This window comes from Emericellopsis cladophorae (assembly GCF_022114955.1).
Source record: "Emericellopsis cladophorae strain MUM 19.33 chromosome Unknown NODE_46_length_184447_cov_119_232918, whole genome shotgun sequence".
In the NCBI taxonomy this organism is placed as follows: Eukaryota; Fungi; Ascomycota; class Sordariomycetes; order Hypocreales; family Bionectriaceae; genus Emericellopsis; species Emericellopsis cladophorae.
This window is the reverse complement of record NW_026250971.1, coordinates 123,067-149,425: the sequence shown is the minus strand read 5'-3', so window position 1 is coordinate 149,425 and position 26,359 is coordinate 123,067. Positions and strand designations below refer to the sequence as shown.

Below are 26,359 nucleotides of genomic sequence, written 5' to 3'. Positions count from 1 at the left end.
TGACCCGGCATTTGCTTCACTATCCATAAAATTATCCCCACACCTTCCCAGCTGCCTGACCCACGGGCCACGACCACGAATTTTGACACCCGAGCGCGGCTTGGTCATCACCCGCTGGCCCTGTCCTGACATACGCGTTCGAACACCCCGACACTTTGACGCACGATCGATGGCCAGTGAAAAAAAGGCCCGCCACTGACTGCGATTCGACATGGCGTCACCCGTTGGCGAAGAGTCCTGGCTAGCCTATCTCGACGAGGCAGTCCGCAATGCCACCGATCTGGAAAAACGCGTTCATGCTATCGAGCTGTACAAGCGCGCAGTCAGCCTCGAGCCCGGCAGCTTGCGACTATGGCTCGCTTATTGCGACTTCTTCTGGGCTCTCTGGGGCGAGTCTCAGGACTCGAGTTCAGGCTGGTCTGAAGAGGAGCGCATGATGGGTCGCGAGCTTTTCTCCTTTGGCGCCGCCCTAGCCCTGTGGCAGCAAGGCTACGAGTCGATCAAATACCGCATAAGCGACAGCCATGAGCTCTGGGATCGGTGGATATCCCACGAGATGGGTCTGCTATCCAAGACCAGGACACCCGACGGTATTAAGCGCATTACACATCTCTACCGCAACCGACTCCTCACGCCACACCTCGCGTGGGAGGAGACATCGCAGGCATTCTCCAGCTTTCTCTCGGAATACAATCGCAACGCTTGGGAAGACACCATGAAAGAAGTCACGGGTCAAGCACAGGAAACGAAGCGGCTGATCGATGACCGGGACCCGTTTGAGATTCGCCTGAGGCAGGCGCAGAAGGCGCAGGATCTCGAGCTGGAAAAGTCCATAATGGAGGAATATTTGGAATGGGAAATGTTGCAGAGCAAGCGTAACAACGACCACCCGGACATTGGTATAGATCTATGCTGTGGACTCTTCGACCGTGCTCTAACCGGGGTCTTCGTAACCGACGAAACAATGTGGAATGAGTCTGTCGTATTCCTGTCATCGTCTAAACTGAACTCCAGCGCCGTCAGCAACCTTCTGGATGTTCTCGAACGAGCGGTGAAGCACTGCCCCTGGTCGGGGAAGATGTGGAACAAGTACATTCTTTGCGCAGAAGAAGCCAATCTCAGTTTTACCGAGATCGAACGAATCAAGCATGCGGCGACCAGCGAGGACCAGCTGTACAAGGCGGGGATGGAGAGCATGATCGAGATGTATGTCGCCTGGTGCGGGTTCTTGAAACGCCGCGCCGTCGAGGCTGGTGCGGGCGACGAAGCTGTTGACGTGGCTGATGTCGGCCTTCCGGCGGCTCTGGAAAATGTGGCCGTTGTCGGCAAGCGGTTGTACGGCAAAGATTTTCAGGGCGATCCAAAGTTCCGGCTGGAGCGTATCTATATCCAATATCTCACGGAAAAGAAGGGCGCGACAGACGAAGCTCGCGCACAGTGGAATAAACTGGCCAGTGTCCCGATACACGCCGACAGCCATGACTTCTGGTTCCGCTACTACATGTGGGAGATGCTCATCTTCTCCTCAAAACCAGCCTCAACACGCAGCCCGACTCCTCTGTCGAATGCGAATGGATTGCGGGTCCCCACCCTCGCGACATCTGTCCTCGCGCGAGCGGTGGCGCGGACGAACATTGACTGGCCAGAAAAGGTGCTTGAGGTGTACTTACAGCACTGCAACGACTACGAACCACCGGCATCCATGCGAAGAGCCACCGACAGGGCATATAAAGCTGCGAAAGAGATCCGCCGACGTCGGGAGAGAGAGCAACAAGAGAAAGACGAGGCATACGCTGCTTACTACACACAGCAGCAGCAGCCGCAGCAACAACAGCAGGAGACCCTTGTCCCCGCGGAACCTCCAGCGAGTGAGACGAAACGTAAACGCGATGACATAATTGCGGAGGGCGAAGCTTCTGCAAAATCCAGCAAACGCCAGAAGAATGAGGAGAACTCGACAACTTCACTCACCGCCGGACAGGAGCAATCGGCTCCGGCCAAAAGAGATCGGGAGCATACGACCGTCCTGGTGGAGGGTCTGCCGGCAGATGTAACTCAAGTCAAGCTTCGCCAGTACTTCAAGCCTTATGGGCATATCAATAACGTCACAGCTCTAGTTCAAGAATCGGACCAACCGACCTCAACAGCGCTGATCGAATTCAAAACAACTGAGGAGGCCCAATCAGCTCTTCTCCGAGATGGCAAATATTTCGGGCAGTCGCAGCTACGAGTCACGTCTGGCCACGATCTCACACTATACCTGGCAAATTTCCCACCAGCTGCTGACGAGAAATTTATCCGCGATCTCTTCAAAGATTGTGGCACCATACTTAGTATCCGTTGGCCAAGTCTCAAGGTCAACACCCATCGTCGATTTTGCTACGTTTCCTTCCGGGACCGGGATGCCGCTGCCAAAGCCACGAGCATGGACGGTAGCCTGTTAGAGGACAGGTATAGGCTGGTTGCCAAGTTCTCGGATCCTGGCCAGAAGAAGCGCCGCGAAGGAGCATTGGCGGAAGGACGCGAGGTTCACATTCAAAACCTGGACCGTTTCGCTCCCGAATCCGAGTTGAGACAGGTTTTTGGCAAATATGGTACCATCCTACGCGCCAACATCCCAACGACCCTGGCAGGCAAAAACAAGGGCTTCGCTTTCATCGATTTTGAGTCCAAAGAACAGGCCGAAAAAGCAGTGGCAGAGCTCAACAACACCAAGTTCCGTTCTCAGATCTTGCAGGTTGATCTCTCAAAGGACTCAAAAATCAGATCATCCGCCAAGATTGTGAATGCTGAGCGTCAATCTGCTTCGCCAGCGCCCTCGTCAGCCAAAGATGCCGAGGGTGATCAGGCCATGGGCGATGCCCAACTGGTGACCAAGCCAACCCGGGATGAAATCAAGACCCGGACGATATCGCTGATGGGACTGCCTGACACAGTCAACGACGCCCGCGTCCGCGCTCTTGTTGAGCCCCACGGCGCGATTGTCCAAATGACACTTCAGCCAGCCCATGGCGGCGCAAAGATTGAGTTTTCTGATGCTGCTACTGCTGGAAAAGCGGCCCTGCAGCTTGATGGCTTGGAATTTGAAGGATTCAAGCTGCGGACGGGGTCTGTAGAGGAGCTTCGTCACGCCAAACCACCGCGCAAAGAAGACAAAATCACATATGGCGGGAATAAGGACACCAAGAGCCAGAAGCCCAAGGACTCGTTTGACGCACCGAAGACCATAATGCCTCCACCCGCCGTTGTCCGCAGGCCTGGGGCTCAGAAGCCTGGCCCCAAGCGTGTGGTTGGCTTTGCAGGCGTGAGGGAGAAGACTGAAGCTGGGTCCAGCGGCGCTACCAACGGGAAACCTGCCCCCAAGAGTAATGCCGACTTCAAAGCCATGTTTCTCGCAAGTAGCGGGGGCAAGGGAACGGAGAAGAAGGGAAAAGAGGAAGAGTCTGCAGACGTAGAAACCGGCGTTGAGGATTGACATTGACATTTGACGGCTTCGTCATTTATTTGGCTTGTTTCTGGTTTTGCCTTTCTTGATACCTCAATCTCCGCGGCCAAAGGACTAGTGTATTGATTTTCTTTCTCGTATTGGAGTGGAGAGGGACATTGAAGAGGATGGTGAAACTAGGCGGAACGACCATGCTCCGGCTAGACATATGACATTCATTGATGTCAATCTACTTTTATGAAACATTTCTTAGTCCGCCACATCTAATGCCCGTGATTGTCGATCGAGATGTATGAGATCCATTCGCAATGCTTGCTGTACGCCACCCATGCATGTGAACCCGTTGAATCACGAGCTGCCGCCCTACGTCTTGCCGCTGATACCTACCGGCCTATTATCCTGCTGCGTGAATTCCTGAGAGAACAGGCGCTGCCAAACATCAAGCCACTTCTCTTGCTGCGCGGTGGGCAGCTTGCCTGGTTGCTTGAAGGTGCGAGTGAGCAGCTCGCGAAGTCGCGTTCGGAGCACCTTGACAACGAGCATTGTCTTCCAGTCAGGGAGGGCAAAGCGACCCCTGTTGCCGTCTAATACAATCACGCCCGAAAACAGCTGTCGACGATAGTCAGTATGAATGTCATTCTCATAGCGGGCGAACCACTCACGTCGCATCGTACGTCGCCGCAAAGTAGCGCAATAGCAAACGGTTCTACGGCTGTGGCTTCGTGGGCGTGGTAGACACTACATCTGTCAGAGGCGGCCGTTGTCGTTCAGGAGGCTGCTTTGAAACTTACGTCTTGGCTTGCATGATGTGGTAGTATGAGAGCCACTTGATGTCAAGCTGGTTCTTGTTGACGGAAGACGGATGCAGGCTAATTGACTGGTTGTTGCCAATGTTGCGCAGGCCCTTGGTGCCAGGCGTGTCGCGAACGAGAAGCTTAGGGTAGAAGCTCCAGGCAATGACAGATGAAGAGATCGTGTCATTATCGCTATTGATGTTCACCCGCTGAGGCACCTCAAAGAACTGTTGCTGTCTTCGGCCGCGACCTGAGGAGAACCTCACCTTGTTCAACGCACGCCTCTCATCCTCGGTCAACGAGAGGAACCCAGAGTCTGCCACTGAAACGAGCAGCTGCCCCTTTAGGTCTTCGATGTTGGCCAGGTTCTGCTGGCTGAGGAAATTCTTCCGGCAAAACTGGAAATCCTTGCCATAGCCACTGTTGGCCTGACACACTCGCTTCCAAGACAGGTAGGCATTGTAGACTGTCAGGAGGTCCGAGTCCCCTCGGCGCATGAGCATTTTCGCGTTCTGTGCCTGCGCGCGCTGTCCAAAGGGAGCTGTAAACGGCGACTTGGACGAAAGAATAGCCGCGACCGTGAGCGCCATATCCAAGCACTTGAAAACCGATCCCAGAAGTATAAGTTTGCCCAAGAAAACATCCAACGGTAAGCGTGCAAGTTGGTGACCCAAAGGGGTCAGATCCTCTCCCGCAGTTAAAGCACGCACGTCGACCAAGGCATCGATTGCACGTCGGATGTTCTTCGCGGAGGGAGGATCCAGGGCGTCGCCCAACGTCTCTTCTATACCGCCAATTTTGCAAATCTTGACTCTGATGGCCAAGTCTTGCAAGGACAAGCGTAGCATCTCGGGTGTTTGTTGATCGTTCATCAGAGTATCGTGTCTGTGTTTGGTGAACATGTGGAAGCACAGCCCTTGCTGCACTCGACCAGCGCGGCCTCGTCTTTGTTTCGCGTTGGCCCGCGAGATGAAAGTGTCAATCAACCGCGATAGTTGGCGCCTCTCATCGTAGCGCATTTCGCGATGCTTGCCCGTGTCAATGACACAGGTCACGTCGGGAATAGTAATACCAGTCTCGGCAATGTTGGTAGCCAGAACGATCTTTCGCACCCCAGGAGGGGGCACCAAGAAAGCTGATTCCTGATCCTCTGTAGCAATCGTGGAGTGAAGCGGATAAACAAGCCAGTCCCTGGCAAATCGAGGATCGCCAAGTAGCATGTCGTTCAGGGTGCGGATTTCAGCAATTCCAGGTAGGAAGACGAGAATGGCCTTGCTGTAAGGTTGGAGACCTTCAACCGTCGCGATCTTGGCAATAAGCTGGACGACGAGATCTGGATCTATCCGATACTCATCTATCTGCGCCAAAGCCTTGCGCGTGTCTGGTGAGTATCGCGACAGAGATTTGTTGCCTTCAGTTTGCGGCCTATCTCCGTCTCCCTCGACAATCTCTTCATCCAAGTCGACAAACTTGTCGCCGGGCGGCACGTCGGCTGGCTGGAACCCAGTAAGTTCGATCGCGTCCTCGAGATAGCGAACCTCAACAGGAAAGGTACGCCCTGGAACGTTGAGCACCGGTGCGCCTCCAAGGTAGTTTGAGAACCTCTCAGCATCCACTGTAGCTGACATGAGCACTACTTTCAGATCCTTTCGCCTCTCCATGAGCCTCTTCAGGACAATGAGTAGGAAGTCGCTGTCGATGGATCGCTCATGGACCTCATCTAGAACCAGATGTGTCACTTCGTGCAGGTCATTGGAACCCTCAAGCATTCTCATCACGATACCAGTCGTGGCGTAGATCAGACGGGTCTCGCGAGATGTGTTTGATTCGAGACGAATCGAATATCCCACGAGGGACCGGTTAGTGCCCAAGTCGCCACGAGATTCTCCAAGTTCTTCGCTGACACGTTTGGCTAAAGACAGTGCAGAGATACGTCGAGGCTCTGTGCAATAAACTTTGCAAGGCTTTCCTTGCGCAAGCTCGTGCTCCAGTAGGAATGCTGGCACCTGGGTGCTCTTACCGCTGAGACGGCGTTAGCCAAGAAATGTAAGGATAAGTAACGGACGTACCATCCTGTTTCACCACAAACGATCACGACTTGGTTCTGGTCAACAGCTTGAAGAACCTGGTTCTTGAAACCCCACATGGGAAGCTGCATACGACCTTGCTGTATCGTTCGTTAGTATCATCTGTGTCATTTCTCAAATGCAAGAGGCATACCAGCATCTGTTGGAACTTGGCGGTAGAAGATTTATCTGCCCATATCTTCCTGTAGAGATCGGCGTTCGCATTGCTGGACTTGGCTCGGTCTGTGTGTGCATTGTCGCTTGAATCTTGCGCGGTCTTGCCGGCGCCACGACCTCTGAAGGCGCCTTGGAGGATGACACCGTCTTCCAGCTCTTGGTCTCGCCTCTCCCTCACCAAAGCTCTTAAATCCCTGACGACCTCACGGTCTTGGGCCTGCAGATGATCTCGCTTGGCATTCACTTGCTCCTGGAACAGGTCACGCCACGCGGGCGGTAGACGCATCCCTACTTTCTCTTCGCGGGTGTTGCCGCTGAAAATGTGAGCAGCCGCAGCCGTGGCAACATATGCCTCGGACTGCGACGCATCCGGGGTTGCAACACCCACCATTGTGAAAGTGAACCTGTCTGCATCTGCAGCGACTTCCACGTCGCCTCCAGGCACAACAAGTGGCACCTCTTGGGGCTTCGACCATGAGATGTCGACGGCATGGCGGTTGGCGAACGATGCCTCCGAGATCTTGATGTATGAAATCCTCACCGCACCGTCTCGCGACCTGCATGCCTCCTCTAGCACCCGCTTCGGACTCAATCCCGTGAGCTTCCCGAAGTCTTTGATGACAACTCTGATTCCGTCAGCAGACGTTACAACCGTTTGTGACTTTCCGGTTGCCTCGTCGACTTCGGTCTGTGGCAGCGAGGCAAACAAGCCATCTATACCCTCATCTTCCTCGTCGTCTTGAGCTAAGATCTCTGCCGCGATCCGTTGCGCTTCTTCGCTAACGTCACCGTCCTCGGACTCGTCTTTGACCTCATGTTCAGGCTTGTCTTGGGATGTTTCGGGAGATTCGTCTTGAGCAGACTTCAGCTGCTGTTTCGTTGCAGAAATATCTCTCTCCACAGCGACCCTTTGCTTTTTCCATTCCTGTTCGGCCAAGTAGAGGTCGAAAAGCACGTCATCTTCAATCCGCTTGAGTCTAGCCTCGGCCTTGGCTATCGCGAGCTCCTGATCATCGTTGTCGCTGCTTGCAGTTGTGTATCCGCGCTCGAGCTCAAGCAATTTCCGCTTCGTAGCAAGGTATTCCGGTTGTAAATTGTCGGGCTCAATATCACTATCGCAAGTGACAACGAGCTTCTTGGCAGATAACGCCTTAGTTTTGGAGCGCCCATTTGCCTTCCCCTTCCCCTGAGCGCCACTGGGTCGCGGAGTACTTGGCCGAGTGGACGTAGGCGTGTCACTGGGTGTGTCTGAAGGAGGTCAGCTACTGGCATGGGACCCAGACCGAGCGTGGCATACCTTTTGCAACAGGCTTAGGTCTGCTCTCGTATGCTGGAAGTTCTGCAGCATCGCATTCTCTGGCCAGCCACTCAAGCGCCTCTTCCAAACCCCAAACGAGGTCTTTTCCGGCGACAGAGACGTTGGGAGCAATATCTATGATATACTTGACCACCGCTGCGACTCGCGACTGTGGGAAACCGGTGGCTTGCAGAGTTTGCTGGAGAGTCCATAACCGAATGATCATATCTTCTTCCGAGGGCATTTTACTATTTCCCGAGGCTTCAGGTACTATGCTCGATGCCGCGAATCGGCTCTCAGCCTGGATAATTTCCAGTATGTGGCCCATGAGATCTTCAGGCAGCCATTTCGGGCAGTTGACGGAATCTCCATTGCCACGCAAGAGTCGACGATCCGTCTCAAGCCGAGATTGCTGTCGCTGAGCATCGCGTTTGACCTTCTGCGCATGTTTCTCGACCAAGAGTTGCAGCTCAGACTCCTCTAGCTGTCTCTCAAACTCCTCTGGACTCAAAGACTGTTCCTTGGGGGCATCGGGCTTGGATGCGTTCCCAACGACAGCTGCTGGTGCCGCTGATGATGGTGGGGCACTGTCGCCTTTTGATGGAGGGGCAACATTCTGTTGTTTGGGTTCTTCATTCTCTGGTCGCGGTTTAGACGCGATGGACGTTGTTGCGAAACCTCGCGCAGGATTGGCAGCGGGCTTCTTCTTCTTTTTGGTACCCGCCATGCTCACACGCGAGATACAGGGTGTAAGGGGGTCGAGGCTGGAGCAGGGGACGGAATGAGTTGACGAGTCTTTCTCCAGTGGATTCGATGTGAGAACGGCACACCCACCCTGGCCTGTCCGTCCGTCTGTCTGACTGTGAGGTTACGGCTGCCCACGTTAAAAATTATAGCGGGGCACTCGCAGACTAGTGGGGTCACCGCCCGCCGACCTTCTTCCAAGCTGTTAACTTGCAATTCAGGCCAGTGTCTATTTTCCAAAAGCCAGCGAGCGCCACAAGATCCCTTCTCGACGTTGTCCTTCGCTTCAAGATCCCTTCGAAAGTGCTGTGCATGCCAAGTCTCCGTTCTCTGGCAACTGGCGCGGCTTAGACGACCGACTCGGAACGCCTGCAACTTTCGTTGGCCCCCCATGATTCCTCGATCCTCTCAATAAACGCCTTTGCTCGCAATGTCCGAAGAAGAGACCACAAGCAGGGCCACTGGGCCCGAAATCAACATCGCCAAGGCTGCTATATCAATTGCTTCTTCATCGACATCCCTGCGCATCGGGCAGCTGCATGCCATCAACGAAGCTTTGGCCAGCCGCAGTAAGTTTCAAGTACTCGTTGAGCTTGGCCGAAGGCTAATGCATCTTGTCCTCCAGGTGTTGAGCCCTCCTCGATATCGCAAATAGTCCAGCTTCTGATTGCGACGATCCCCCTCTACACCGACCGAGAGTCGAGGTTGGCGGTACAGACATGTCTTGCAACGCTAGTCAACAATGGCATTGAGCCGGAACTCTTGGGAAGCGTTACCAAGTACATTCGGGGTGAAGCCCAGAAGCCCGCAATAGCTGTGTCCAACTCATTTGTGCTCGTCGAGTGGTGCAGTCTGCTGATGCAGAATCTTGCTGGTACACCGTTGTGGGAGAACGTCGCTAGTGATATCCTTATCTGCATCGCTGATTCCTTCGAGCGTTGCGTGCGGCCAAATTCGAAACGAAGTGTCGCAAACTCTGCTACCCTGGTCACTAGGAGAGGTTTCAGGAAATTGTTCAAGACTGAGAGCAACCGGGAGAAGACACTGAACGATGCCATGTCAATACTGGCAAGCAAGGCCAGCCACCCGATCGCCAAAAACTCACCTCTGCTCGGTCTCATAGCCGGGGTCTCTGCACGCATTGGAGAGATGAAGCCTCTGCTGGAATCCCACAAACCACAATACTACGAATTCTATACGCGGGAGGTTGTTGGTTCCAAAGTTGCCGTCGAACGACATGTGGCGTCGGGGTTACGGGACTTCTTCACCGAGTTCTCTACGCTTGAAGAGATTGAAAAGCAAGTGGTTACGACCCTGGAGAAAGGCCTGTTGCGCGCGCCTGAGATCATCCTCACCGGCGTTCTTAGGCCTCTTGTAGCCTCTCTGCCGAAGAGCTATGATCTCTCCAAGATCCTCAAGGAAAGACTATTGAAGCCGCTCTTGTCTAGCATCAAGTCAAGCAATGTTCAAGTCCGCACAGGGGCAGTTGGCTCCTTCAAGGATCTCGTGTCACGGTCGCATGATGAAGCCCTTCTGCAGGCCATAGTTGAGGAGGTCCTGAATCCTCTTAAAGGGGGAAAGCTATCAGCCGCGGACCACCGAGTCCTGCACGCAGAGATGTTGGAAGGTATCACCTTGCCACAAGCGTCTGCCCTTGTAGTTGCCACTGGCCTTGCTGCTGTCGCTGCGAAGGAGGGCAATGAACCAGCTTTGAGCGCCGAAACATCAGCTCTTGCACGAGCGCTGTCGCAGATTCTGAACCAAGAAGTAGAGATACCTAAACCGGTTTTCGATACTTTGGCCAAGGGCTTGTCCGACAAGAAGCCGAATTCTCGGAGGCTATGGCTTTTATTGGTTGCCAACATACTTGAGTCAGGGTCAAGCACTGGTTTCACCGCTGGGCAGCTAAAGTTTGCCGAGGCGGTCGTGCCTAAGCTCGTCGCCAACTTTGAGGATGTCGCAGGCAACCCTGTGGTTGCTGTTCAGAATGGTATCGCCGTTGGCGCATTCATCCTGACCGCTCTTGCGCCGCGTCTGCAGAAAGACATGCCTGCTGAGGCGTCTAAACAGCTACTTGCAAAAGTCGCTGTCACTCAAGAGGGGCTCTCATCTGGGGGAAAACAAGGATTCCTGCTCAATCATCGCATCTTCACAAAGCTAGCCGGCGAGACCGACTTGCATTGGTTTTCGTGCGCCCTTTCGAGCATTGCTCTGTTCCTCAGCGAGCAGCAAAGCAAAGACCTGCTTTTGGCGTGGGCCGAAGCTGAGATCTTCACAATAGCAGGCCAAGCCGTCCCGTCTCGCACACAGCAAGACAGTGCGAGAGTCTTGGCCACTATCTACGCCAGTTCACCAGCCGTTGTTGGTACTGCTATTATCGACGGGCTGTGGAGTTGCGCGCTGCACCCAGCGACTAAGGACAAAGACCTACGACTGGACCCAGACAGCCTGAATCAAGTCTTCAAGTCAATATGCCCCGAGCCCAGCGGGGATGGCCCGGATGCCATCTCTTCTGAGGTCAATGAGTCACAAGCTTGCTCCATGCTGGTGATTGCAAGGCCTGAGCTTGTGCCACGCTGTAGTTGGATCGCCTTGTGCTTGCGCATGGGCATAGACCCAGGAGACCTTGTTCAGAAGCACAAGGATCAGGTGATGGCAGAGGTTGAGAAGTGGGCATCCGATGCGTTCAGGCTGGCTCGAGCGGCCGCTTTCAGCGCTGCTGCTGAGTTGGCGTTTGTCGCCCCTGATATCATCGTACCTCGCTTAATCGAGCTCGTCGGCGCTGACCTTGATGCCTCTCAGCTAGCCGGCGTGGGGCCAATGGAAGCCGCCATCTTCCGCACGCCTGGGGGAACTTGCTTTGTGGATGTCCTGGCCAAAAAGTCTCAAAATACTGTGCCGAACAAGAACCAAAAGGATTACGACATCCTGAAATGGGAAGAGGAGCTTAGAGGCCAGCTAGAAAAGAAGAAGGGCCAGCAACGAAAACTAACAGCTGAGGAGACCAGCAAGGTCAATGCTCAACTCAAGAAGGAGGAGGGTATCCGAAACGCGCTTCGAGCTACAGCATCTCGTATCTTGCGCGGCCTGGGGATCATCAAGGCCCTCGCCACTGGCCCGCCGACAGAAGCAAGTTCGTGGGTTGGTGTCTCTACTCGCCTTCTTCTCAACGTTCTCGATGCAGGAGCCGGTCTCATTGTGGGTGATGTTCCCGCAGACACTTATCTGGCTATAGCAGATAAGACTGCCTCTCGCCTCGGAGCACTACGCCAATCTATTGCCCTAGCAACTCTCCGACTGCGGGAAATTCCCCTGTCCGACAATTTTATTCAAGAGCCCCTCGAGGACCTGGTCACACGAGTGCTATATCGTCTGCGCTTCGCCGGCGAACAGAGGCCTTTTGATGCCGTGACCCTGACGTACGCACTGCCACTTCTGTTCGATGTTCTTCATCGAGGTGGCACTGGTGAGGATGCGGATGATCGTGACGTACAGGTCGTTCTGGCCTTTGAAGTCATCTCTTTCCATACCAACGTCTGTGCCGAAAATTCGGTGCCGCGCGGCGACATCTTCACTGCCCTGATATCATCAATGCAACAGTATACGCAACATTACAAGATGATAAGGGACTGCTTCACCGACTTGGTTCGCTGTGTCGCGCCCAATATCACTCAAGACGAGGTGAAGATCCTGGTCAAGGGCACGATTGTCCCGCAAAGCGCAGTTCGCACGACAGTGCTACAGTCGATCAGTGCCGAGGTTGATGTGAGCGATTTTGGCTACTCGGACGAGCTGTGGTTAGCATGCCATGATGACGAAGAAGAGAACCAGGAGCTGGGCCGCGAGATCTGGGCAGAGTGCGATGTGGAGATCGACGAAGACGTGTCAAACAAGATGCTGCCTTACCTGCAATCCAAGGACAACCAACTTCGACGTGCTGCTGCGAGGTCCATTGCAGAGGCAACATCTCTGCACCCTGATACCTTGGATACCCTTCTCTCCAATCTCAAGTCAGCGTACCAGGAATTGGCGGAACCCAAGAAACAGGAGCTCGATGAGTTCGGAATGCCTAAGAAAATGGACTTGGCTGATCCTTGGGAGGCCAGGCAAGGAATTGCTACTGCTTTCAAGGAGCTTGCTCCATTATTGACCGCCACGCAACTCAGCATTCTCTTCGACTTCATGATCAGCAACGGCCCTCTTGGCGATAGGGATGCCAAGGTGCGATCTGAGATGCTCGAAGCCGCCATTCGTGCCATTGAGCTCCATGGCAAGTCATCCGTCGACGAGCTCATGGACAAGTTCGAATCGACTCTCGAGGGCACGGACAAGGCGAGCCACGAAGGCGATCTCGTGAACGAGGCCGTGATCATCATGTATGGTGCACTTGCCCGACATTTGGCCGCGGGTGACTCTGAGATACCCGTTGTCATCGACCGGCTCCTCGCTACTCTGAGTACCCCCTCAGAGACTGTTCAGTCTGCCATTGCCGATTGTCTGCCTCCACTTGTCAGGGCTTGTTCAGACAAGTCTGGGAAATATTTTGAGCAGATTGTCGACCAACTTTTGAATTCCAAAAAGTACGCAACGCAGCGAGGAGCGGCGTATGGTTTGGCTGGTCTGGTGCAAGGGCGCGGCATCGCATCATTGCGCGAGTATCGAGTTCTCTCTACGTTCAAGAGTGCTCTAGAGAACAAGAAAGATGCTCATCAGAGAGAGGCTTCTTTGCTTGCTTTCGAGCTGCTGGCGACCATTCTTGGAAGACTCTTCGAGCCTTACGTTATCCAGATTGTGCCCCAACTTCTTGCAGGGTTCGGAGACGCCAATGGTGACGTCCGAGACGCATGTTTGGCTGCTGCCAAGGCTTGCTTCGGGAACCTGAGTTCATATGGTGTGAAGCAGATTATGCCAACGCTCCTGAACGGGTTGGATGAGGACCAGTGGCGTAGCAAACGCGGTGCTTGCGAGCTTCTTGGTGCCATGGCTTACCTGGATCCACAGCAGCTGGCCAACAGCCTGCCTGACATTATTCCACCTCTGACCGGTGTGCTGAATGACAGTCACAAAGAGGTCAGATCGGCAGCTAACCGAAGTTTGAAGAGATTTGGCGAAGTGATCAGCAACCCTGAGATCAAAGGTCTTGTTGATATCCTTCTCAAAGCTCTTAGTGATCCTACCAAGTACACTGACGAGGCTCTTGATTCCCTCATCAAGGTTCAGTTTGTGCATTACCTAGACGCGCCCTCCCTCGCTCTCGTTACACGCATTCTTCAACGTGGTCTTGGAGATCGGTCAAACACCAAACGCAAGGCTTCACAAGTCATTGGCAGCCTGGCTCATCTCACTGAGAAAAAGGACATTGTGGCACACTTACCTGTGCTCGTGGCCGGTCTGAAGCTTGCGGCAGTTGATCCAGTCCCCACTACTCGCGCCACGGCATCAAGGGCTCTTGGATCCCTCATGGAGAAACTGGGCGAGGATGCATTGCCGGACCTCATTCCTGGCCTCATGCAGACACTCAAGTCTGACACCGGCGCTGGTGACCGGCTTGGCTCGGCTCAGGCACTCAGTGAGGTGCTTGCTGGCTTGGGCACGACAAGGTTAGAGGAGACTCTTCCCACAGTTCTACAGAATGTGGAGTCGTCCAAACCTGCTGTTCGCGAAGGCTTCATGTCTTTGTTCATCTTCCTTCCCGTCTGCTTTGGCAACAGCTTCTCGAACTATTTGGGTCGCATTGTGCCTCCTATTCTGGCTGGACTGGCAGATGACGTCGAGTCAATCCGAGAGACAGCTCTACGCGCTGGTCGCCTGCTTGTGAAGAACTTCGCTGTGCGAGCTGTAGACTTGCTGCTTCCTGAGCTCGAGCGCGGTCTTGCGGACGACAGCTACAGAATCCGACTCAGCTCCGTTGAGCTCGTGGGAGACCTGCTGTTCAACCTCACCGGCATCAAAGCTGACGCCGAGCAAGACGAGGATGATGAAGACATTAGGGAAGCCAGCGTGTCCCTCAAGGAGGTTCTTGGAGAAGAAAAGCGCAACAAGATTCTCTCGGCCCTGTATGTCTGCCGCTGTGACACTGCTGGATCGGTCCGCGCTGCTGCTTTGGCTGTCTGGAAAGTATTGGTACACAGCCCCCGAACGCTCAAGGAGCTGGTACCAACCCTCACGCAACTCCTCATCCGCCGTCTGGGCAGTTCGAACATGGAGCATCGTGTCATCGCCAGCAACGCACTTGGCGAGCTCATCCGCAAGGCTGGCGATGGCGTTCTCTCAAGCTTGTTGCCAACTTTGGAGAAGGGCTTGCAGACATCAACCGATACAGATGCCAAGCAAGGTATTTGTCTTGCCCTCAAGGAGCTTATTTCGTCAGCAACCCCCGAGTCGTTGGAAGAGCATGAGAAGACGCTTATTTCTGTCGTGCGAACCGCTCTTACAGACTCTGATGATGAAGTCAGGGAGGCAGCTGCAGAGGCTTTCGACTCCCTGCAGAACATATTCCAGAAGCGCGCTGTCGACCAAGTATTGCCGTACCTTCTCACGTTGCTGAGATCGGAAGAGCAAGCGGACAATGCTCTATCCGCTCTCTTGACGTTGCTGACGGAGACTACGCGGTCAAACATAATCATTCCCATCCTAATTCCAGATCTGGTCAAACCGCCCATCTCCGCATTCAACGCCAAGGCGATTGCTTCCCTATCCAAGGTTGCCGGCGCCGCCATGAACCGTCGCCTCCCCAACATCATTAACTCCTTGCTGGACAATGAAGTTTCAACTACTGAACCTGAATTACGCGACGATCTCGAGAACTCCCTCGACACCGTCATTCAGCACATTGACGAATATGATGGCCTGAACATCATCATGAGCGTCTTGCTCCAGTCTCTCAAGCACGATGATCATCGCAAGAGAGCAGCCACAGCTCGTCACTTTGGCAATTTCTTCCGATCCGCCAGTGTCGACTACTCCCGATACAACCAGGATATTGTGCGATCTTTGCTCAACTCCTTCGATGACGGTGATCTCGATGTCGTCAAGGCGGCTTGGGCAGCTTTGTCAGAATTCACCAAGAAGCTTCGCAAGGAAGAGATGGAGTCTCTGGTCATTTCGACCCGCCAAACGCTTCAGCGCGTCGGAGTCTCTGGCTCCAATCTCAAGGGGTTTGAGCTGCCAAAGGGCATCAATGCCATCCTGCCTATCTTTTTGCAAGGCTTGATGAATGGCACGCCGGAACAAAGAGTACAAGCTGCACTAGGTATTTCCGATCTCGTAGATCGCACCAGCGAGGCTTCTCTCAAGCCGTTCGTCACGCAGATCACCGGCCCCTTGATTCGTGTCGTTTCGGAGCGCTCCGTAGATGTCAAGTCTGCCATTTTGCTGACGCTCACCAATCTGTTGGAGAAGATGCCAGCTGCCTTGAAACCCTTCTTGCCTCAACTTCAGCGCACCTTTGCAAAGTCTCTTGCTGATACATCAAGCGAGACATTGCGCTCGCGCGCTGCAAGGGCTCTCGGTACCTTGATCAAGTACACCCCTCGTATTGATCCTCTCATTGCCGAGCTTGTTACTGGATGCAAGACCTCGGATTCGGGAGTCAAGACTGCCATGCTCAAGGCCTTGTATGAAGTCATCAGCAAGGCTGGAGCTAACATGGGTGAATCGTCCAGGTCAGCAGTGCTTTCGCTCATCGACCTGGAGACAGATGAGCGGGACGAGACCATGACCATGACAAATGCCAAGCTACTTGGTGCACTTATGAAGAATGTGCCAGAGGATGCTGCGCAGAATCTTCTGCGGAACAGGGTGCTTGCAGCGCAACCTAGCAACGCTTCAGTCCTTGCCCTGAATGCGGTGCTGGTAGAGTCACCAGACGCGCTTCTGAAGAGCGCTATGGTGGAAGAGTTGCCGGAACTACTGAGCCAAGGAATGGCTCATAAGACAGTAAGTTTGTCTCAACCCAATCCGTTTATTTTTGAAAGTATTCTAACGGTCAAGCCCTTCATCGCCAACAACTTCATACTCGCCACGGGCAAGCTCCTGCTCTCGTCACCGCCGAGCTACGAGCTTGCCAAAGGATTGTTCAGCACGTTGGCATCTGTCATTGAGCCCGGCAACGCTACAGACTCCCGGCGGCTGGCTCTTGTTGTGACACGGACTGTCAGTCGGGCAGATACAGACTTGGTACGACCGCACCTGCCTATTCTCGCGCCTCCAATCTTTGCCAGTGTCAGGGATCCTGTGATCCCAGTCAAACTGTCCGCTGAAGCTGCTTTCGTGGAGCTTTTCAGCGTCGCTGATGAAGAGAGCCGGGTGTTTGACAAGTACATGGCTGGACCTGGTGTGGAACTGCCGCCAAACACGAAGAGGAGCATGGGTGACTACTTCAAAAGAGTTGCCCTGAGGCTTGGGAACCAAGCCCGGGAGAGGAGAGAGGCTGAGGGTGGCCAGGGTGGTCTTGGCCTCTCCAACGACGAGCAAGAAGACGAAAAGGAGATTTGGAGTGTCGGGAAGGTTGATCTGGGCGAAGATAACTTCGACTAGTTCACATCTCAATGAGTTACTGTGGTAATTTTCGTATGGAATACACCTTGACATGTGCAACACCGCAGAGTGTCATTGCTGTTTCACGCAAAGCTCAGTTGCAACCAGACATCTTGACAAGCCACTAATTCATTATTTTGAGAAAACATGGACACGAGGACTCTGCGACCTGAACAAACCATTGATCAGTGTTTCGATCAATTCGTACAGGTCTGGACTTTTCGGAATCCAATGTCCAACACGCGAGTAGTCGCTGTAGTGCATCACGTGACTAGATAGCACCGATGACTCATGATTCCTCGAAGCCCTCCTGGGGTGGGGCAAGGTGCACGTGAAACCCACAAACCCCGATTAGCGATTCTTGTGTGTGCCGCCCGTGAAATTCTTGGTGACTACGACGCAAAAGCCCCCTCCTCAGAACCTCAAACCTTCAAGCACCCAAGGACGGTCGATCACCAACAGGGACAATTCAAGATGTGAGTACAGCCAAACACTATCTATACGCATGACAGCATCTCTTCTTTGGGTTTCTGCAATCTTTCCGATGGAATTCGACATGGAATTGATGGGTGCTATGGAACGATCCAGTACTCACCGGCATCAACACGCGAAGCACCGACTGCCTGACCGGGGCCTGGGATCAACAATTGGGAGACATGGGGGCTGACAAGTGATTCCCAGGGTCAACCTCCGCACTCAGAAGCGCCTGGCCTCTTCGGTCATCGGCTGTGGCAAGCGCAAGATCTGGCTCGACCCCAACGAGCAGAACGAGATCTCCAACGCCAACTCCCGCCAGACCATCCGCAAGTTGGTCTCCGATGGCCTGATTATCCGCAAGCCCATCACCCAGCACTCGCGCTCCCGTGCCCGTGAGCTTAACCTCGCCCGCCGCGAAGGCCGCCACCGTGGCTACGGTAAGCGCAAGGGTACTGCCGACGCCCGTATGCCCAGCCAGGTCCTGTGGATGCGCCGTCTCCGTGTCCTCCGCCGTCTTCTCGTCAAGTACCGTGCCTCTGGAAAGATCGACAAGCACCTCTACCACGAGCTCTACCACCTGAGCAAGGGTAACACCTTCAAGCACAAGCGCGCGCTTGTTGAGCACGTATGTGTACCCGGACGATGTCAGGAGATCTTGGGCATGAGTATACTGACAATTCCTAGATTCACCGTGCCAAGGCTGAGAAGGCCCGTGAGCACAAGCTCCAGGAGGAGATGGACGCCAAGCGTGCGAAGAACAAGGCTGCTCGCGAGCGCAAGCAGGAGAGGGTTGCGGCAAAGAGGAACGCCTTGATGGCCGAAGAGTAAACCAAAATTACGACAACGACATTTCGGTCTTGAGGAGGCTGCATTCGGAGTCTACGGGTTGGGTCTTTTTTTACCTCCTTCGGGGTTCTACACATACAGTTGGACCGGCGGCGGGTTTTCTGGCATGTAGCATTGAAAATGATATTCACGATGCTTTGAGCCGGACGTCTTTCATGGCAATACACACGACATACACATTTCATCGTGCCAGAACAATTAGCAAACCATGTAGGAGTACAAGATTGACCAAGACCTCGCTCGATGCCGTGAAGTTAGATGAGTATGACCTCAATATGGCCAGGAACATGCGGCGGGTTGTTCGACAATTCGGGACACCACGCTACTTCCGACTGTGCCACGATTCAACCCCAAGCGGCAAGCTGATTTATCATTTACTGCCTAGCCAATATCGTGAACAATGGAAAACAAACGACTAAAAGTTGGATCAGAAAACGTATATGCCTCTTCTAAGGTGGTGAGGTGCGCCAGAGGCACTTCAGCATGCTCCCGCGCGAAGCGGAAATCCAATCTGCTAGCAGAACGTCTCATCACATCCAATTTTAGTTGTGAAGAGAAAAAAAAGGTCAAGAACTAACTCGCAGTCTCCCGTCGCGGGATATACCCTCATGGGAATTTTAGGTAAGCGGGCGGTGGAGAGCACCGTGCATACTTGAGACACTGTACTGTATGTCCAGCGCCCGGCTTTTGATCCGCATAGCTCGAGTGACGCTGGGGATACAAGCTCACACCTTGATCGGAATACAGCCGGGGGATGCAGAACCGTCATTGCACACTGTGCGGCGGGCAAGTAACTCCACGCCGAATTAGTGCGCTGAGATACTTCCCCGGATCACTAGTAGGCGCCTATGACGCCTGCCGCCCGCCACCGTATGCTCGCCGTCTGCACGCGAGAGCTCAACGTCAACTCGTCTCGGTCCTGCTCCGACCGAAGCTCCCACGACTTCTGATCAGCCCACCGTACGATTCTTCTTTATTTTCTGTCAATATTGCGGAACGGGTAACTGCTGATAGAGGCATTGTACCCTCAGTCAACAAGGTTTCTATTTCTGACGTTAAACTGCCTCCAGACGAGGACCTTATCGCACCCCACGGCACGTCCACCTTCCATCATGGCACTACGAACGAGCCTGCGAGGCTCCTCGCTAGCCCTACGAGGCATTGCCCGGACGATGACACTGAACCGCTTCGCGAGACCATGCGCAGCCACAAGAGCTGCCTCTTCTATCGCTACGGATGGCCAACAGCAACTTCTCTCCGCGCACCTCGAGAAGGCTGACCCAGCAGTCTTCAACATCATTGAGCAGGTCCGTGTCGCGCTGCCCCTACAGGATACACTACTCACATTTCTTAGGAGAAAAAGCGCCAAAAACACTTTATCAACTTGATTCCCTCCGAGAACTTTACATCACAGGCTGTCCTAGATGCGTTAGGCAGTGTTATGCAAAGTAGGTCAAGGTGGCATGGTTAGAAGCTGACCGACACTGATCGCATTCTAGACAAATACTCCGAGGGGTACCCTGGAGCGAGATACTACGGCGGTAACGAATTCATCGATCAGGCCGAGACGCTCTGTCAGAACCGCGCCCTCGAGACCTTTGGCCTCGATTCGAAATCATGGGGTGTCAATGTGCAACGTACGTATCTCTCTTGGTGGAGTTGTTCCATCTGGCTAACGTTTCCCAAGCACTCTCCGGTGCGCCTGCGAACCTCTACGTCTACTCAGCCTTGATGAACACCCACGATCGCCTGATGGGATTGGATCTTCCTCACGGCGGTCACCTGTCGCATGGCTACCAGACCCCGACGAAGAAGATCTCTGCCATCTCGAAATACTTTGAGACCGTGCCATATCGCTTGAATGAGGAGACTGGTTACATTGACTACGACAAGTTGGAAGAGATGGCCCTTATTTACAGGCCCAAAGTTATCGTTGCTGGCACAAGCGCTTACAGTCGGCTGATCGACTATAAGCGCATGCGCGAGATCTGCGACAAGGTCAATGCGTACATGGTTGCCGATATGGCTCACATTTCCGGTCTGGTTGCCGCTAAGGTACTACCAAGTCCATTCGGTTACGCCGATGTGGTCACCACGACTACACACAAGAGCTTGCGTGGGCCACGTGGAGCCATGATCTTCTTCCGTCGGGGAGTACGTAGGCAGAACCCCAAGACCAAGGAGGATGAGATGTACAATCTCGAGAACCCAATCAACCAGTCCGTCTTCCCTGGTCACCAAGGAGGCCCTCACAACCACACCATCACGTCTCTTGCTGTGGCCTTGAAGCAGGCTCAGTCTCCTGACTTCCACGCCTACCAAACACAGGTGCTTGCCAACGCGAAGGCCTTTGCAGCGCGCCTAAGTGAGTCTAAGGAGAAGGGTGGTCTCGGTTACAGCGTGGTGAGTGGCGGCACGGATAACCACCTCGTCCTCATCGATCTGAAGCCCCACGGCATTGACGGAAGCCGCGTCGAGCGTGTTCTCGAGCTCGTGGGAGTGGCTTCCAACAAGAACACCGTACCCGGGGACAAGTCGGCCTTGGTGCCAGGAGGCTTGCGAATGGGCACGCCTGCCATGACCACCCGCGGCTTCAACGAGGCTGACTTTGAGCGCGTTGCTGATGTTGTGGACCGCGCCGTGAGCATCGCCATCCGCATCGACAAGGCTGCCAAGAAGGCTGCCGAAGAGCGTGGCGAGAAGAATGTCAAGAGGGTCAAGCATTTCATGGATCATCTAGGCAACGGCGAGAATGATCCCGAGATCGTGCAGCTGCGAAGTGAGGTTGAGGATTGGGTTGGCACCTACCCCCTTCCATGGGCGGTGGAGAAGTGATCCATCCCTCACTCCCTTGTACGAGCATAATGCGCATTGACTACTTTTGGTGGAGTTCTGGCGATCTTTCGGTGGTACATACGAGCTTAACTTTCCTTGTACATCCGCGGAGGACTATTTTTGGGTGCGTTTGGCATGGCCTGTTTTAACCAAGGTCGAATCTGATAGTATAGCATCCTCTTTTGCAAGCTTTAGACGAACAATTGTCAGCATGTGCTATCACATGGTGCACATCTCTCCATTCCATACGTGATTGGCTTGGGTCGATAGTACTTGAGGGACTCCTGAACCCTAGATTGTATAAAGCCACGATGAGCTACTACTTATCGTTGATGGGAGGTGCAGTCTTCTCGAGGGCAATCTTTGTTTGCTCCCGCTCCTTGACCGTTTTGTAGTATTTCTCCAGATGATCTAGGCCTTTGAGGAACTCGCTCCCACTGTGTTCCTTGTGCAACTCATGAATGACGGGCCAGACCACAAAGTCGGGCAAAGAGGGTCTTTTCCCAGCGAGAAAGTCACCTTCGGCCGCATATGCATCCCAGGGGCTGAGAAGCGATCCGATTTCACTAGACATTTGTGCATCCGCCGACATCCTGCCAACTGCCGTCACCAAGTCCAACGCCTCCTCGAGCCTTGTGAAAGCCTTGTCCGGCGTCATTGTAGAGTGAGTCTTGTCGAGATACATCATCACTGCCAGACCACCCGAGACTGTGGACTTAGCCTCGTCAACGTCGACAAACTTGACAGGTGGCGCATGCGCTCTGTCCACCCGAGAGCTTTCTGAGGAACCGGGATCAACGCTGCCCTTTGCATACGTAATGTTCAGTTCCGCCAGCATCAGTGCAATGCGCAAGTTGACATGCGAGTCCGACGAGGTAAAGAAACGAGGCGAGTTGCTCATATGCAAAACGTCAAACCCACTTCCGTACCGTGCGCTCCAGTCAAAAGTGGTGCTGTTGTTTTCGGCGCCAAAAGCTTTGATCATGTCGACAGCTTCAGCGCCCCGGCCATTAGCAATGGGCTTCGCTTCGGCGCGAGTCTTCCCTGTGGCCCCCTGTCCCCAGATAACCGTCTCGTCCTTGTCGAGAAAAGTGCCTATTTGACGGAACGTCAGCGAGATGCGGCGACCAGAATAGGCGAGCTCGGCTTCGGTCTTTTCACGCTCGGCGCGCTTGTCCTGTCGGATCGAGTGCGTCCATTTCATGTTCGTTTTGAGGCCCATCCGACACAGGGAGTTGTGGGGGAGCTGCGCGCGTTGAGTTTGTCTTGGTGCGCCCTGCTTGGGGGAGTCAGAAGAGGCAGTATGGTCCTTTTCAGCCCTCTTTGACCTGAAAACCATGGTCCTCTCCGCGCCCAGACTGACATTCGCAATGTAAGATCCCGGGACAATGTCAAGAGTCTTGTCGCTATGCTCGGAGATGTGGTCCAAGCCATCGCGATAGTACTGTATCAGGGCATGGTTCAGCTTGTGGCCGAGATGCTTCTCCGTTGCTTTTTTGATGGCGAGTACTGTTGGTGAGAATGGCAAAGAAGGCGGTGACTGATCCGAGGGGTGGCGGTACACTGGTATGCTTCCATCTTCTGCGACCTCTCTTTGAACAGCGACGAGCCGCGGTACTTCGCCGCCTTGATGCGACATGCGCTGCCATTCAACCTCTTCACGGACCTTGTCGAATATACCAGCCTCAAGGTCCTTCGGCAAGAGTTTCTCGATGATATCAGTATCGCCTTCGCAGAGTTTCTTCTGCCGGCAAGTCGCTTGGTCATCTTCGGCGACAGCACCACCATCTCGAAGGCTGACATCTGTTGCGCGTAATATACCAATTTGGCTGCTAGAAGTCTGAGTCGCATCAGGTGAAGGTATCTCTGGCTTAGTTCCTGCTTGGAGTCCAGTGGCGTCTTCTCGTGTCTTTGCCTTCTGAAACATCAACCTGTGTTCAAGAGCTGTGGCGGTATGCTTTGATACTTACAGGTGACTCCGTCTCAGGTGCTGTTGACGCAGAGGCATCCGCTGCGTTGCCTTCTGCGTCCAGTGGCGACCGTGATTTAAGTCGCAAGCCAGTCATGGGGTTGACGATGTCTGGCGAGCTGCTGAGACGAGCGGCCTCCTTGGTGGCTGCCATGGGCTTGGCGACTTGCTTGGGCCTGGCAAGCTTGGGATCAATGGTCTCCAGCATCTCCTCATACGACGCGATCTCACAGCCAGTGAACTCAATGAGGTCCCTGATTGCTTGACTTTGCCGTGCTTCGCTCCTGTACCCGCAGCAGTCTTCCACCACAGTGATGGCCATGCCGTGGCCGGCTGCATCCATGGCTGTCGCCAACACACCCACGTTGGCCATGGATCCGCAGATCACGACCTCCATCACCAACTTTGCTCTGAGTAGGTGCAGCAAGCGCGTATCCTTGAAGGCCGAGTAATGTGATTTCGCCAGGGACATGTCTGTCGTGTCCATGGCAGCCTTGATCTCCGGCGCCCAGTCGCTGGCCGCGGGCGTGTGGAGGCACTTGGGTTCATTCTGACTGAGGAAAGCTTCATCATCTGGTGGACCAGCTGCTTCAACTGCATCTTCAAGGGTGGGAGAGAGCCTGCGCCTTGAGGCCCGCAGCGCTTGGGGTACTGCTGATCTAGCCTTGGGTTCCGGTGGCGGCGACGGCTCGTCTGAGACAATGATCGACTCTTCGTCGACAGCACGGGTGCCGTCAAACTGCGACTTGACCCAGACCACGTCGCCACCAGTAGTTTTGGCGTATTGACGAAAGATTGTGGCCAATTTGGCAGCACGCTCAACATAGCCTTCGGGCTCGGGGTATGCTAGTGCGCCATCTTTTGCCGTGAAATCAGATTGGAAATCGACGCCGATGAACGCTTTGCGCGCTGTGAGTTGCGGGAGATCAGCCGAATCAAAGGGGAACATGTTGTTTGATGTGCCGGCCTGATAATGCGCAGATTGCAGAGGGAACAGAGTTGCATGACAGCAGGCAGTGGTGTCTCGATGCGCCCTTCAAGTACACATGATTGTTTTCAGCCAGTCTACACAGAGCTCAAGATTGCGTCGCAGGCTAGATTAGCAACAAGGGTTGAGCTGGGCGCGCGGCAGGGTGTCGGCGGTCCAAGCCAGAACCTTGCGGCCGAGCGAGCTTCGTTGGACCACGAGCGGTATGGCCCTTGCTGCAGATGCAGATTACGATGTGACGATGAATGAACAACACTCGAGTACGGAGTAGGCAGAGCGGATGGCCTGATAGTGCAGGGAATAAGTTCAAGTTTGCGCGTAGTGGTCAAAGAACATGAACAGATGGGTCGGCCGTCGGGGTATCAATCCCTGGTGTACGTAGCGACAGCTGGGATCGACGTCGCTGCAGCCCGCATCCGTCATCTCGTGGCCTGGGCTCTATTAATCAATGAGGTGCCTTACTCCGTACTGTTAGGTGGCCCTCGTGGGAGCGTCAGCAACAGACGCATCCTTACCCCACCGCTATCAGCATCGACCGGGGTCTCGAAGCAGCCTCCACATGGCATTCAGATGCCAGGTGCCAGTGCCATCCCAACGTGCTAACCCTGTAGCCACTCAGCTGAATTTCATTCGAGGCAGCGTGATCGGGTCACTGTATCAACACTCAATTCAAGACTTTCCGAATTCCTGATGGACTGGGTGCAGCGATATTTCTATTCCATCGGGAACATATATTCAGCATTAATAATATCAGTTCAACTGAAAACAATTTGTGGCGTTGATATTTGGGGACATGCGTTCAAGTGACACTAACAGCTTAGTCATCATTTCAGCATGCCGAGACGCGGCGTCTGCACCCAGCATCAACCATCATCATCATCGTTCGCGAACAGGCCACAACACGACCTACAGCGCGCCGAAGCTTAAGAAAACCAATACGCCATGCGATCTGTATAGCGTCTTCGAGGCAAGAATATTCGCCGACTTCACTAGCCGGGACGAGTGTCACAATGTCAACTCCAAAGCGCAGCCGTTCAGCGAGCGAGGACGACGGACGCGAACCCAAACGATCGCGCACCAACTCAAGCGCACATCCAGATCTGCGCATCAACCACGCGATATCAGGTCAAATCGGCGACGCGACTACGGACGACGACGACGATACTGGCCTCCGTATCTCGACTGCCATCACGCCGCATGGGCAGGCGCGCCAAAGCATCCAGCGGACAATAGCCCAGGTGCTTAGCTACGATGGCTTCGACGGTGCCACGCCCGAAGCCATGGAGAGTTTTACGCACATGGTAGAAACATGTACGAGCTTCAATAGGCACGTTGATCAACACATTCACTGACAGGCCATAGACCTTGTGTCGTTGATGAGCGATGCAAAGTGGATTGCGCAGTCCTCACGGCGCAGTGTTCCCGTGCCCATCGACTACGAGAGGGTGCTCAGCCGGCACAATATCCCAGTCGCGTCTTTAAAACCTCATCTCAGACCGCCGATACCGAAATCACAGCGACAGCCCGACTATGCTGCGGCCATCGCCCTGGACGACGATGCCTGGGCAACATTGCCCCTGCTTGGGCCCGAGCTGAGCGGCCAGCCCGACAAGGAATCCATGCTGCACATCCCAGCGACATTCCCTGCGTTCCCCAGCAAGCACACCTACCGTTTCACACCACAAGAGGACGCCAACGCGCGAGATTCGCAAAGAGTTCGCGAGGATGCGGCAAGAAACGCCCAGCAGGGTGAAGACGCGCTCAGGAGGCTCGTACGCGCGTCAAAGATGCGCAAACAAAAGGAGGTCAAGTCTCTGGTCGAAAAGGACAGCCAAGGAAAAGAAAGATTCCGACTGTGGGAGCTGACCATGAAAAGGTTCATGGGCGTGGAGAACCGCGGCGAGAACATTGAGCAGGTCGACATTGCAGACCACAGCATGATCGTCAACAGTGACGCGATGTTCTCACGCAAGGAGGTGCCAAAGATGGGAAAGAGAGCAACCCATACGTCGAGTGAGACTTAATGAGGAGCATTGCCCGTGAGTGTCGAGGATGACACTGTCAGAGAAGGTCAACGTACCACGCATAGAGGGCGTTAGCTGATTTAGGGACTGAGTAGAATGGCAAGAGTGCCCGCATCATGGGCACGTACTAGGCCGCACGTTGAGCCGGCGTTTTGTAGC

General features: G+C 54.2%; 5 protein-coding genes across 5 annotated transcripts; 3 read left to right on the top strand and 2 right to left on the bottom strand.

Moving 5' to 3' along the window:
• Window positions 1-211: 211 nt before the first annotated feature.
• Window positions 212-3,475, top strand: J7T54_001907 (putative RNA-binding protein -like protein; the record flags this gene model as incomplete). Its single annotated transcript, XM_051508604.1, has 1 exon — window positions 212-3,475. One exon carries the CDS (start codon window positions 212-214, stop codon window positions 3,473-3,475), a length of 3,264 nt encoding a protein of 1,087 aa, XP_051360346.1.
• A 333-nt stretch (window positions 3,476-3,808) lies between these two features.
• J7T54_001906 (ATP-dependent RNA helicase-like protein) lies at window positions 3,809-8,506 on the bottom strand (the record flags this gene model as incomplete). The annotated part of the gene is made up of 6 exons (XM_051508603.1): window positions 3,809-4,054; window positions 4,108-4,183; window positions 4,237-6,261; window positions 6,309-6,406; window positions 6,460-7,730; window positions 7,780-8,506. 6 exons carry the CDS (start codon window positions 8,504-8,506, stop codon window positions 3,809-3,811), a joined length of 4,443 nt encoding a protein of 1,480 aa, XP_051360345.1.
• A 10,990-nt stretch (window positions 8,507-19,496) lies between these two features.
• On the top strand, window positions 19,497-21,219 carry J7T54_001904 (putative serine hydroxymethyltransferase-like protein; the record flags this gene model as incomplete). Its single annotated transcript, XM_051508602.1, has 4 exons — window positions 19,497-19,691; window positions 19,739-19,832; window positions 19,884-20,021; window positions 20,072-21,219. 4 exons carry the CDS (start codon window positions 19,497-19,499, stop codon window positions 21,217-21,219), a joined length of 1,575 nt encoding a protein of 524 aa, XP_051360344.1.
• A 319-nt stretch (window positions 21,220-21,538) lies between these two features.
• J7T54_001903 (Isochorismatase family) lies at window positions 21,539-24,137 on the bottom strand (the record flags this gene model as incomplete). The annotated part of the gene is made up of 2 exons (XM_051508601.1): window positions 21,539-22,963; window positions 23,190-24,137. 2 exons carry the CDS (start codon window positions 24,135-24,137, stop codon window positions 21,539-21,541), a joined length of 2,373 nt encoding a protein of 790 aa, XP_051360343.1.
• A 1,049-nt stretch (window positions 24,138-25,186) lies between these two features.
• J7T54_001902 (Transcription factor TFIID complex subunit 8 C-term) lies at window positions 25,187-26,200 on the top strand (the record flags this gene model as incomplete). The annotated part of the gene is made up of 2 exons (XM_051508600.1): window positions 25,187-25,487; window positions 25,539-26,200. 2 exons carry the CDS (start codon window positions 25,187-25,189, stop codon window positions 26,198-26,200), a joined length of 963 nt encoding a protein of 320 aa, XP_051360342.1.
• Between the last annotated feature and the right edge of the window lie 159 nt (window positions 26,201-26,359).